Source organism: Vombatus ursinus, unplaced genomic scaffold (genome assembly GCF_900497805.2).
Source record: "Vombatus ursinus unplaced genomic scaffold, bare-nosed wombat genome assembly UNPS02014812.1, whole genome shotgun sequence".
NCBI lineage: Eukaryota > Metazoa > Chordata > Mammalia > Diprotodontia > Vombatidae > Vombatus > Vombatus ursinus.
In genome coordinates, this window is record NW_020954590.1 from 77,325,186 (window position 1) to 77,338,486 (window position 13,301).

A 13,301-nucleotide genomic window follows, 5' to 3' on the forward strand; every position below is an offset into this window, starting at 1 on the left:
TTTCTTTCTTTCTTTCTTTCTTTCTTTCTTTCTTTCTTTCTTTCTTTTCCTTCCTTCCTTTCAGTTTTCTTGTACAAAATGACTAATATGGAAATGTATTACATGATTGCACACATACAAACTATCTCAGATTGTTTACTGTCTCAGTAAAAAGAGAAGGAAGGATAGAATTTGGAATTCAAAACTTAAAAAAATAACAAATGTTTAAAATTATTTTTACAAGTATTTGGGGAAAAATAAAATATTATCAAAATCCAAACAAAAAAGAAAGAAAGAAAGGTAGGGCAAACTAAGAATAGATGTTTCACATAGCAGAAAGAACAACGGCCTTGGAGAAAGTTCCAGGTCTACTAGTCACCAGCTGTATAACCATTGGCAAGCTATAATATCTCTGAAATTCAGTTTTAGCATCTCTAAAATGGGGATTGATAAAAATGATCTGCCCGGTGTAAGTCATGGGATTGTTCTTAGGATCAAAGGGGAATGCTTATAAAATGTTTTATAAACCAAAATGCTTCAGATGGGAGGCATTACAATCGTCATTATTAATATGATGGCTGGTTTTCTCAGTAATATCGAAACTTTGAAGGTTCAGAAATAGAAACTATCAGTTGAGGTTCCCTTCAAATAGAACTCCAAAGATAGTAGTTGCTCAACTTCCACATGGACCTCTCAGGTTGTTCAGACTGTTGCTACTATGTATGTGGCTGTTCTACCAACAAAAAAAAATTGAGGGTAAAAAATTAAGGAAACAGTAGTGCAGAAAGACTCTTGAATTTCAAGTCACAGGAGCTGAGTTTGAATTCAAGCTATACTACTTATGACCTGTGTTACCTTGGGCAAGTTAAACTCAGTTTTCTCACTGTAAAAATAAGGGTGTTGGAATAGATGACTTCTTAAGTCCTTTCTAGTTCTCAGTCTATGATCCTATGATCCTTTAAGGGACATGCCGGTCTGTAGCTGTTATTCCTTTAACAGATGAAATTTAAGGAGTTGAGGAGTGAGTAAAGAAGTGTTTTAGCTTTCTAGGTGCCTTAAGAGGTAACCATTTTTGAAGAAGGAAAACTTACCTATCTAGTATTTCAGGTTTTTAATGACTTAGTATTTTTTTCACAAGTCTAACTCTCTAAGTACCTAATTTACTGTTCAACACTATCTCAGGAACCCCAGAGGACACAGCTTCATTTGTTTAAGGCAGATGTTTTTGAGAAAATCTAAGGAACTGTCATTTACTCAAGACCTCAATAACCAACTTGAATTTTAACTTGTTCATTGTCATTGTTTGACAGAAAATGACTCCTTTTAAAACTTCCCTGCTGTGTGTCAATGGATTGGTCAATCAGTCAATTTTCATCACTTAACTCTTAGTCTGCCTCCATGACACTGAAACACTGAGCAGGTGCAGATGAGAAAACTCCAGGGAGTTTTTCTAAAAACTAGAGGGAGTGCACTGTTATTGCACAATCCCCTTGCCCATAAGCATAAACTCTTATTCTCAATACTAGAAATTAAAAAAAAAAGCATTGCATTAATGGACCTTTTTTCTTTTTTAACAAACCTAATATTTTATAACTCTTATGACCAGTAAGATGTAAACATGATTTGGTCAGGTTATTGACATATTAGCAGAGTAAAAGATATAAAAAGAAGAAAACAGAGATTGCCTTACCTTTTTAAAAATAACACGAAGTATAGAAATCGTGGCATAAACAGGTAAACTTGTTCTTCCAGAATTGCATTCATTATCTTATTGACTACATAATCTGGCTCTAGAATTGGCAACAGGAGAGGATTTCTGGAAAACAGAAACAGTAAGTCAGTCTAACATAAGAATTAGTCAAGTTAGATTAGAGACAGATTATCTTTTATGTTAGATTAAGAAAAGAATCCTTGTTAATGGTAAAAACAACAACAACAACAACAACAACAACAACAACTAGCATTTATATAGTACTTACTATGTGTCAGGCACTGTGCTAAGTGCTTTACCAATATTATCTCATTGAATTCTTAGAACAACAAAGGTTAAGTGACTTGCCCAAGGTCACACAGCTAGTAAGTGTCTTTATGATTCTCTGCCCAGCACTCTTTTCACTGCACTACTTAGCTATCTCATTACCTTAGCAACTTATTAAGATACCAGCCATGTACTTATTTCATGTACTTGGTCCGAGTATCTCCCTTCAAAATGATATTCCTAAAACTCAGATCAGACCATATCAGTCCCCCGTTCATTGTCAAGTGGCTCCCTATTGCCTCTACTATCAAATACAAACTTCTGTTTGACATCTGAAGACTTTTACAATCTAACTCCAAATTACATTCCTAAGCTTATCATACATTACTCCCCTTTGTACTTATTGTAGTCTGGCCAAATTGACCTTTTCACTGTTTCTCACACGACACTCAACATTTGTTGTTGCTGTTCAGTTGTTTTCAGTTGAGTCTGATTCTTTGTGACCCCATTTGGGGTTTTCTTGGCCAAGATATTGGAGTGGTTTGCTGTTTCCTTCTCCGGCTCATTTTACAGATGAAGAACTGAAGCAAACAGGGTTAAATGACTTGCGCAGGATCTGAGGCTGTTTTTGAACTCTGGAAGATGAGTCTTTCTCCATGTCTATTAATTAGGCCTTTGTACAGGCTGTTTCCCCTGCCTGGTATCTACTCCCTTTTTAATTGCTGCTTTAGTTCCTTTCAACCTTCAGCTCAAGCGCTAGCTCCTAAGAGAAGCCTTGCTACATCCCTCCCTCCAGCAGCTGGAACCTCCTCACCAATCTACAAATTACTTTGTATTTACTTGTATAGATGTTATCTTCTTGATAAAATACAAGTTCCTTGGGAGCAGGCACTGCATAGTTTTGTGGTTGACTACCTGGCACTCAGCACAGTGTTTGACACATAGCGGATACTTCATAGATGTTTGTTGGTAAGTAGATATCCCCATCTCTTGCATTTATTTGCTTATTCTCTACAAAACTGTGATAAAACAGGTAGAATTTGAAATGGAAAAATAAAAATTCTAGGTCAATAGCCAGATCTTGGTAAATAAGAAAATAAAATCAGTCTTAAGTCGGTGATTCAGATTCTTTAACTCAGGGTGGCTAAAATTGTTAACTGAAAGGGATGTCTGCTACTTCCATGGACCTGACAATTGAATATGTATGCTATCCTTATTGAGTTAATTTAATAAGCATTTATGAAGCACCACCTACATGCCTGGGACTGTGCTATGTCCTGGATATTCAGAAACAAAAATGAAATCGCTTATGCACTCAAGGAGTTTTAATTCTGTTGAGGGAAGGATGAAATAACATGCACAAAGAAGAAAAAATGCCAAACTAATTGTTAATAGGGAGTAGGGCACTAGCAAATGAGAAGAATCAGGACAGGCACACATCCAAGGTTGCCATCTGTTGAGCTAAGCCATAAAGGAATCTAGATAGAGGTGAAGAGGGAGTAGATTCCAGGTATGGGGGAGAGTTGGTGAAAAGTCATAGAGACAAGAGAGGCAATGTCATGTACAGGGAACAACAAATGAGCCAGTTTAGCTTAAGCTGAATGTGCGAAGTGAAGTAACATATGATAAGCCGGGGAAGTTTGATGGGACCCAGGTTGTGAAGGACTTTCGAAGCAAACGATTCTTATTTTATCCTAATGACAACAGAGAGTGTCTGAGGATTCTTGGATGGTGGAGTGATATGGTCAGATCTATGTTTTAGAAATATCACTTCAGCAGCTATCTGGAGGATGGATCAGACAGGGAGACCAATTAGGAGGCTATTGTAATAGTCTCGGTGATAGTCAATGAGGATCTGAACTAAGGTGGAAGCTTTAAGTTAAGGAAATAGTGGTGAGAGATATGAAGGAAGAACTGAGAAGACTTGGTAACTGACCTGATAATACATGGAGAGAGGAAAAGTGAGTAGTTTAGGATGATTCTGAGTTTTTGCACCAAGGTGATTGGAAGGATGGTGGTGGTGTCCTTGACCAAAATAGGTAATTCAGAAGAAGTATAAATTGGTAGAAGGAGGAAGGAAGAGAAGATAATGATTTATGTTGAGTTGAGATGCCTTTAAGACATCTAGTTCAAAATAGGCAGTTGGTGATGTAGGACTGGATTTCAGGACAGATACTCAGACTGGATCTATAGATCTGGAAGTATTTGCGTAGAGATAACTGAACTCATGGGAGTGAATGGCATCACCAAGTGAGAGGGTGAAGAAAGAGAAAAGTACTCTTGTGTCAGTGGGAGTAGGAAGTAGAAGGTAGGGTGGAATGCTGAGATGGAAATAAGAGGATGGGATGCCATGAAAGTCCAATGAGGATATGAACTGAAATATTTGTAGCAGCTCATTCTGTAGTGGCAAAGAACTGGAAACTAAGGGGATATCTCTAAATTGGCAAATGGCTGAACAAATTATGGCATATGAATGTTATGGAAATCTATTATGTCACAAGAAATGAGGAAAAGAATGGTTTCAGATAAACCTGGGAACTGAAGAAGAGTAAAGTGAGCAGAACCAGTAGAACAATTTATATAGTAACAACATTGTAAAGAAAAAGAAAACTTTAAAGGACCTGAGAACTCTGATCAATGCAATGATCATCCATGATTCTAGAGGACTGATTAAGAGATATTCTAACCACCTCCTGATAGAGAGGTGATAGTACAGAATGAGATTTTTTTTTTGACATGGACAATATAGAATTTGTTTTGCTTGGTTATGCATATTTGTTCTAAGTGTTTTTCTTTTTATTTTCTTTTTCCAGTGTGTGTGTGTGTGTGTGTGTGTGTGTGTGTGTGTGTGTATGTGTGTGTGGGAGGATGGTGGTGGTGAGAGTGAGAGATGGAAAAGAGACTTTTTAAAAATTTAAAATAAAATAAAATTTTAAAAAAGAGTACAGAAAAAAGGAACAGTTAAGTAAAGAGCTACCAAGAATTACAGAAGTCCCAATGGATAATTGACAGCTGAAAACCTCTTCTCTAAGGCTTAAACATTACATTTCATAGAGATTCATAATCTTAGAGATAGAAGGGACCTAAGACGTCATCTAGTGTAGCTTACTACTCAATGCATGAATCATCTCTATAATATTCTTGACAGATGTTCCTCTAGTTGCCATTTGAAAACTTTCAGTAAGGCAATTCACAACCTCACAAGGAAACCACTTCCATTATTGGGAAGTTCTAATGGCTAGAGAATTCTTTCTCATATTGAGCTTAAATCACTCTACAGCTTTTAAACACTCATCTTAGTACTGCCCTCTAGAACTCTGCAGAACATGTAATCTGTTTTATGTTGATATGACAGTAATTCAAAGACAGCTGTCATGTCTCCTTCAACATTGTCTGTTTCTAGGCTAACCATCTCCAGTGCCTTCAGTGGATCCTCCTACGCAGTGGAAAAAAAAGGACACTGGCTTTGGAGTCAGAGGGTCTGGGTTCAAATCTTGCTTCTTTTGCTTATTATCTGTATGACACTGGGCAAGTCACCTCTCTGCTCTGTGCTTCACTTTGCTCATCTACAAAAGGAGAAGGTTGTTCTAGATGACCATGAAGGTCCCTCTCAGCTCTAGATCTATGATGGTATGGTCCTAATTATAGAATCTAGATTGGTTCCAGTTTGCTGAAGTCCATCATAAAATATAGCATGTAGAATTTTAAGCAATAACCTGTACACATAGAGGCAGTCTTGAAGTCAGGAAGACCTGGGTTCAAAAATTTGATCTCTGAAACATACTTGTTTTGTGACTCTGTGTATGTCCCTTAATGTCTCAGTCCCTAAGACTATAACTTGTAATATCATTGTCAGTTGGCATTGGTAGAGTGAGTTTCCCACTTGGAACTTCCCATGTCAATGAAACTTCAGGACAAGACAAAAATACAAATGGAATTCAGTGCACAGCATCATAGGAATACTGCCTTTCTTGTTCTAGAAGTTAAGAAGGCACTAGTTTTTATGGCAGCCAGATCAAATTACTTGACTCATACTGAACATCAGGATTAAAAAGAAAAAGAAAGAGAGAAAGAAAGAAAGGAAGGAAGGAAGGAAGGAAGGGAGGAAGAAAGGAAGAAAGAAAAGAAAGCAAGACAAAAGTCAAATTTTCCTCAGGTTCTATCCCACCAGCAAGTCACCCAAGGCAACTCTAAACCATCACAAAAAGTCTACAAAAGCCAGAGTTGGGGAAGGAAAGAAGAAAGAGTGAGAAAGGAGAAACATTCCTAGACCAATTCCTCTTTATCTATAAAATTGAGAACTAATCATATTTTATTAGAAATTTCCTTCAAAATAAAAGTACTCACTCAGTAGTACAACCTTCAAACATTCCAGTTTTTATAAAAAATGGACAAACAATGGTTGATTTAATCCCAGTATATCCTTGGGCATACAGTTCTGAAAATATGGACTCAGCAAATCCAATGGCTGCAAATTTACTTGCACAATAATCTGTGAGAAGAAAACCCAACACAAATGCACTGAAAAGAACATTTTAAATTGCACAAAATAAAAGTTCACCTTAAATGTTAAAATTGACAGGGTGTGTTCTTTATTTTTCAAATGTCTTTATATCTAAGTTGTCACATTAATCAAGAGAATTAGCACTGTCTCCACTGGGGAAATCAGAGGGGATAGGGAAGAAGGAATACTGGCAAATGAAAAATAGCCTTTAAGTGAATGAATAAGGGATAGGATGCCTGCAGATTCAGGGATGGGAAAAGTGGCAGCAAACCTCTAGGATTATCCTACCAATCCTCCATCTTTGCTGGACTCCCTTAATCTACTGGCCCAGGCCATAAGTACCTTGTATTCTAAAGGGTCCATACCAAAATGGTGTCCTAGTAATATCAACCTCTGTCTCCTATCTTTTAAGGGATAATGATTGAACTTCTGATTTCAAGTCTTGATTTGACTTGATGGCTTCCTGTATGTTTTGTGACGGGGATAGCAATTGGACCGATGATTTCACAGATGTAGAGAACTTTCAGGTGAGGGAAGTCCTTCTACTACTGCAGGTGAGCACCTTCTTTGCAATATATAGACTCAGAGAGCTGCCAAAGCTATTGTTGTTGTTTGACCTTGATTTTTGAAAAGGACCAATGACATCACAGGGTGGATTTAAGTGAGGCAGAGCTGCACAAAGTCATCAACCTCATTCTCTCTTCTAGAGTCACTGTGGCAAGTCCAGTGGCAAGGCAAAAGTCAAGATGCAGTAGATGACCTTGGTGTCTTTGAAGTCTGACCAGGCTCTAAGCACTTGGCCTACTTCATCCATTGTCCTGACCATTGGAACAAATTGTTTTCATCCACCTGTTCTGCCAGGAGAGGTCTTCACATGCTTCGGGTAGACATCCCCCTAATTCACTGATGGATTTGAGGCCTGTCAGTTATCCTCCATCTGGTTTAGCCCATTTGCCAGGATGGTTTTACTGTGGTGTGGCCTCTGAACATGCAACAGCTTCCTGGAGCCACAGATGAGAGTTGGATAAAGGTGAACACCCAAAGTGGATAAGCAGCCCTGAAAAGGGCTTGGCTAGCCCTGCCTCCACAAGTGTGACTTGCCTAGGATAGCTTAGTCAGTCTGCGGCAGAGGCAAGATTTGAACCCAGATCTTTCTGCTCTAAGCTCACCTCTCCATTCACAAGCCATGCTGCCTTTCATTTCTTGTGCAGAATGTGTTATCTATGATCGTCTAACACTCTTGTGTATAGTCATGTTTCCCTTTCTTACAAATATGTGAAATCTCAATTCACTTGATGGAGAATGTTTCAAAGAGAAGAGCAGCTAAGGTGGTTTTCATAGCTTTTCTTTTCTTTTTGTTTTTCTTTCCTTTTGTGAGGCAATCTGGGTTAAGTGAATTTCCCAGGGTCACATAGCTGGTATGCATCAAGTTTCTGAAATCACATTTGAACTCTTGTTCTTCTGACTCTGGGGCCAGTCCACTATCCGCTGCCCTTCATAGCTTTTCTAAATGCTGCAGTTCTATTCCTTCAGAGTGAAAGGGGAATGTTTTTGCTTATAGAGTATGGCTGGAATGCAACTGGGGTGTATGGAGTGTTCAAAAAGACTAGCAACTTTGGTGCGAGGGATTACTGGGCCATTTTCAGGGCTGCTCATCCACCTTTGGTGCCCCCCTGATTCACCCAACTCTTACCTGTGGCTCCAAGAAGCTGTAGCATGTGCAGCAGCCCCATCCTGGTAAAACCATCTGGGCAGACAGGCTAAACCAGGTTGAGGGCAACCAACAGACCCCTCATCAGTGAGTTAGGGGGATGTCTACCCTAAGCATGTGAAAACTTTCCCTGGAGGAATGTGTGGATGAGAACAATTTGTTCCAATGGTCATGAAGGCAGCTGAAGCAAGCTCTGTGGAATGCTTAGAGCTTGGTTAGACATCAAAGACACCATGGTCATCTACTGCATCCCAGGCCATCGCCAGTCGTCCTAATTTTTGTCCTGCACTGGACTTTAATGACTCTAGAAGAGAGAATGAGATGGATGATTTTGTGCAACTCTCATTTAAATCCAATTTATGAGCATGTCGAGACATCACCCCAAGATGTCATGGGTCCTCTTTGAAGGACAAACAACCACAACATGGCTGGAATAGTACCTGGCAGAAGACTAGTGTTAGAATCATCAGGATTAGGAGCCATTTTGCTACTTGTGACCATGGACAGTAGGCAGAGAAAATGGAGGGAACTGTAACTGGCAGGAAGTAAAACATGAGGGGAATTGTTAGTTTTGCGGCATGCCAATGCTTGTATGTGGGTGTGAGAGTGGAAAGTACTGTATATTTGAGATTGAGAGCATTGGCACCTTGAAAGAAAGTCTTTAGCAAGAGAGGTGTGACTAGATAAACTGATGAAAAGGATCATTGCCAACTAGAGTAATGAGGCTAAAGAGAAAGGAGATGTAATAATAGAGGGTATGGAGAGCAGCTAGGACAGATGTAGTGGGAGCGAAATGGGGGCGGTCATAGTATGCATGTTCGAACTAGTAACATTTTTGATAGCCTGGAAGGTTTGGGAAAAAACTCTTTGTGACTATACTAGAATGAGACAGTAGAGGCATGTATTACAGGTGATGGTATTATAAAGTTATCTAAATATCAAGTTATTTAATAATTTATCATTTAATGTAACTACAGAATTAATGAGTTCACTGAAACCTACTGTGCACAATAATATGGTATACTTGGAAGGTGCCTTAGTGACAGGAGGACCTCTTTTCCTTTTACTCTTCTCCCTACTGAGCCAAGGGTCCTTAACCTAGAGTCCAAGGACCTGTGTGTAGATTTTAGGGGGTCAGTGAACTTGGTTTACAATATTTTGATAACTACATTTCAATATATTTGCTTTCTTTTGCAATCCTATGTATTCTATTTGATGCATTTAAAAACTTTTTTTTCTGAGAAGGTATCCATAGGATTCACCGGATTGCTAACTGGGGTCTATGATGCAAAAAAGTTTAAGAATCTCTGCTTTATAGGGATGTAGGCCCGAAGTATAGACCTACTTTCCTGAGGTTCCTGAGATATTTGTAACACAGTACTAGTAAGGCAGAGATTATTAGGCCACTTGGGATGGGGAATTCCTGCTACCGTTATTACAGCGAGGGACCAATGAATAAAATTTCAGATTAATATTTATTCTGTGATATCAATATAGTTTAATATTCAGTAGACCGTTTATTTATTTGTTGTGTGGTCATTTGTTCATTTATTTCTTTCTTTAGGGGAAGGGAGGAAGGAAGATATTGTGGTTTATTTATTTATTTAGGGAAATGGAGAAAGGAAGATACTGTGTTTGTGGTAAACTTTATAGTTCATTAAAAAACAAAACAAAACACCTTCCTTAACAAATTTTCACATATATGATGGGTTAACAATTTCAAGCAGATCTCTGGAGACTGACTAGAGACTCACAGAATCTTAAGAGTCTGAAAGGACACCCCAAAGTTATGTAATTCAATCTGCAGTTGGACTAGAACCACTTCTGCCATATACTCAACAAGCGGTCATTTGGTCTTTGTGAAGAGAACCACAACACTTTTGGATAGCTATAATTATTAGGAAATTTTACCAATTGTAAAAACACAAAACTGTATGGGCCATGCTTCAGTTTCTTGTCAAGGCAATCGTGAGAAATAAAGACTAATCCAGGCTATACATTTCAGTTTTATATAAACATATCTAATAGATGTTATTTGTGTCTACTTGCCAGTTGGCAGCTTGAAGAATTAGGAATAGAGTTCTAATTCAAATTTTGCTACAGACTTATTTCTTAATTTGCCTTCCTTGTGAAATTAGGTCAATACTTTACACAAGGCTATCATGCAACTCCAAGCTAAAGTTTGTAAAGGATAATGCGTTGCAAAATGTTACATTAACATTGATTGTTTAATCTATACAGTACTTACCCGATAGCTTACTTACACCAATTAATCCAGCTGAACTTGAAATGCAAACCAAGTGTCCATGGTTATTAGTAATCATAGCAGGAAGGAAGGCTTTGTAAGTCTATGAGGCATGATAAAATAAAATATCAAGAATGTTTAGTTAAATACAGTATTTCTTTTACTTCAGTTGGTCATGCTGCCATTATATAAAAAGATATCAAAAGGTGTTACTGAGTTTACAAAGGATAGATCAAAATACAGCCTCTTCCCTAGAAGAACTTAAGACTGAGAACAAAGAATGTCATACCAAATAAGTTTACATGTGTATACAAACATGTATGTATATAACATACATAATATACATACATACATATATGTATATATCTATATCTATATATATGTACACACACACACACAAATGGACCACCCCATTAGTAAACTGAGAAAGAGAATTTAAAGTACCAAAAAAAAAATTTAAGGCCTAAAAAATAGTAATAATACCTATTTTTTAAAAAATCAAATTGAAGATATTACATCCAGAAATATTGAGTTAATGATATTTATGAACTTTAACAATAAACTTTCATTTTTAGTTCAATATGTTAATGTAAATGTCTTTTTATTAATCTCTTCTCTACACTTGGGCAGGTTCAATCTGCAAATAAGTTAGTTTCCCTCATGAAGCAATCACATCATTAATTATGGATGTTCTAATCATAATAAAATTACAAATTTCAACCTAGTAACATCTTAGTGTGAGAAGATTTTCTGGCAAGGGTTAGCTGAATTGAGTCTTAAAGACAGTAAGATGATATGGTTCAGGGAATAGTATGAAGAGGGCAACTTTTGAATGAAATCTTAGAAAAGAAGGAATCTTAAAAAGGTACTTAGAGGTCATTTAGTCTAAACTCTTTATTTTTACAGGTGAGGAAACTGAGGCCAAAAGAGGTTATATAATTTACCTAAAGTCATACTATATTTATGAAGGGTCAGGATTATGATTGATATCTCCTGACTCCAGAGTTCTTTCCATTATACTTATCTATTGTATCATATTGTTATCTAGGTGAACAGAAAGATGAGAAAAGGTGGGGAACCCAGAAAAGAAATCTCAGGTAGATAATATGGGAAAACTCTGTGCAAACTATAAAGTGCGATCCAAATATGATTTATGATTTTTATTGTTTTAAAAGTTTGTAAAGTACTATATTTATATACATATCTCTAGCTATCTATCAAATCTCATTTGAGCCCCACAACAATCTTGTGAAGTAAGCACTATTAGTATTTTATTAATGAGGAAATAGAGGCTGAACGTGGTAAAGTGACTTACCCAGGGTCATGTAACTTAGGAAGTGTCTGATGGCAGGGTTTGAACCCAGATCTTCCTGACTCTAAGACCAACATTCTACCACTATGTGATCTAGCTTTATAAAGGATAGAGGGATGACGACCTTTGACTGAGTGCAAGTCCTATCTTTGACACACCCTGGTTATATGACCCTTGGCAAGTCACTTAACCTCTCACTGCCCCAGGCAATTTTGTAAGATTACAAATTGTAAAGCATGCACCAACCTGCACAAGTAGAGTAATATTTTATCACTAAAAGTTCCCTGTGCCAATGAAATCATAGTTCAGGTCCAATGGTTATATACTAGTGAAATCATAGTTCTGGTCCAATGGTTCTATACCAGTGGGATCATAGTTCTGGTAAAAAAAAATTATCAAAGAGGTTTGAATGGTACCTGGGATGAGGTAATCCTATAATTTAGAACCAATCCTTGACTTGAAAAGTTATGCTACCTCAGAGAGTTTTGAAGTTATTTCAGAATGCCAGAAAATAAATCATTATTTATTTAAAACAACTTGAGTAATCTAATTTACAAAAGTGAGCTTGAATGCTAAAATAATTTTGTAGACACTGTGAAAACACAAAGAAAATCACCCAGATATGTGCTTTGGAGTTCACATCAAATGACTTTTCCACACATTCATCTGGAATCTCAAGGAACTGTTTTCCTGTTACAACTCCAGCATTATTAATGAGGATGGTGACATCACCAACTTCTTTTTTAACCTGGATAGGAGAAAACAAAAAGAAGTAATTTGTTATGTATTCTGAGTTTCATTTTCCTAGTGTTTTGTGATTTCATTGCCTAGTGAACTAGAGCAGAATTGAATGCCTCCCATTGAATTCTTACTCTAATGTTTTACCATGGTCTTGAGGTGACTCTGGTTTTTAAAGGCTATTATCAGGACCACGCAATCTCTGGCAGGCCCTACTAAGCCCCAAAGTTCCTGAGTACAGGCCCAGTCGTGGAGAAGAGATATGCTGACTAAGGACCAGCCTAGCTAAATTCAGAGATTCAGCATCAGGAGGTTGGCTACCAGGGAATGAACTTTTCTATTTATGGCAACTCGTGAAAACAATTACTATGGCATTGGAGAGGGAATCTGTAGGATCACAAGATCGTAGGTCCAGTGCTGGGCGGCACCTCAGAGGCTATCTAGCATAACCCCTTCATTTTAGAGGAAACTGAGGCCCAAGGAGATAAGGTGACTTGTTTAAGGTCACACATGTAGTCATCATCAGAGGCTGAATACGAACCCATGTTCTGACTCCAGAACTACTGTTCTTTCCACTGAACCATGCTGTTAGCCTGCATTGGTAGAGGAAGTACCCAAAATAGTAAAATCACAGATCCTTGAAATATCACTTAGGAAAGAGCTTGTCAATAGAAAAAATTGCAAAAGACCTCTCTCTACTTTTGTGTTGTAGTAATTTTGTAGTACTCAAATACAAGAGTTAGTAATAAAAAATTATTTAAAAAATAGTTACAAAAAAGAAGTAGAACCTAAGGGCCCTAGCATAAACATATCTCAAACCGTATATAAAGTACT

General features: G+C 37.5%; 1 protein-coding gene across 2 annotated transcripts in view; it reads right to left on the reverse strand.

Annotated features, from left to right (window-relative positions):
* LOC114053714 (epidermal retinol dehydrogenase 2-like) overlaps positions 1-13,301 on the reverse strand; it is a 35,848-nt gene that overhangs the window by 2,308 nt on the left and 20,239 nt on the right. The window contains exons 3-7 of one of the 2 annotated variants that reach the window (XM_027876844.1): positions 12,346-12,477; positions 10,421-10,520; positions 6,305-6,449; positions 1,670-1,795; positions 226-712 (exon numbers count right to left, since the gene is read on the reverse strand). In XM_027876844.1, coding sequence (XP_027732645.1) covers positions 682-712; positions 1,670-1,795; positions 6,305-6,449; positions 10,421-10,520; positions 12,346-12,477 — 534 coding nt within the window. In that variant the 3' untranslated portion in view covers positions 226-681. Of the gene's footprint in view, positions 1-225; positions 713-1,669; positions 1,796-6,304; positions 6,450-10,420; positions 10,521-12,345; positions 12,478-13,301 lie in introns of those variants that run through there. The other variant, XM_027876843.1, reaches the window with a different exon arrangement.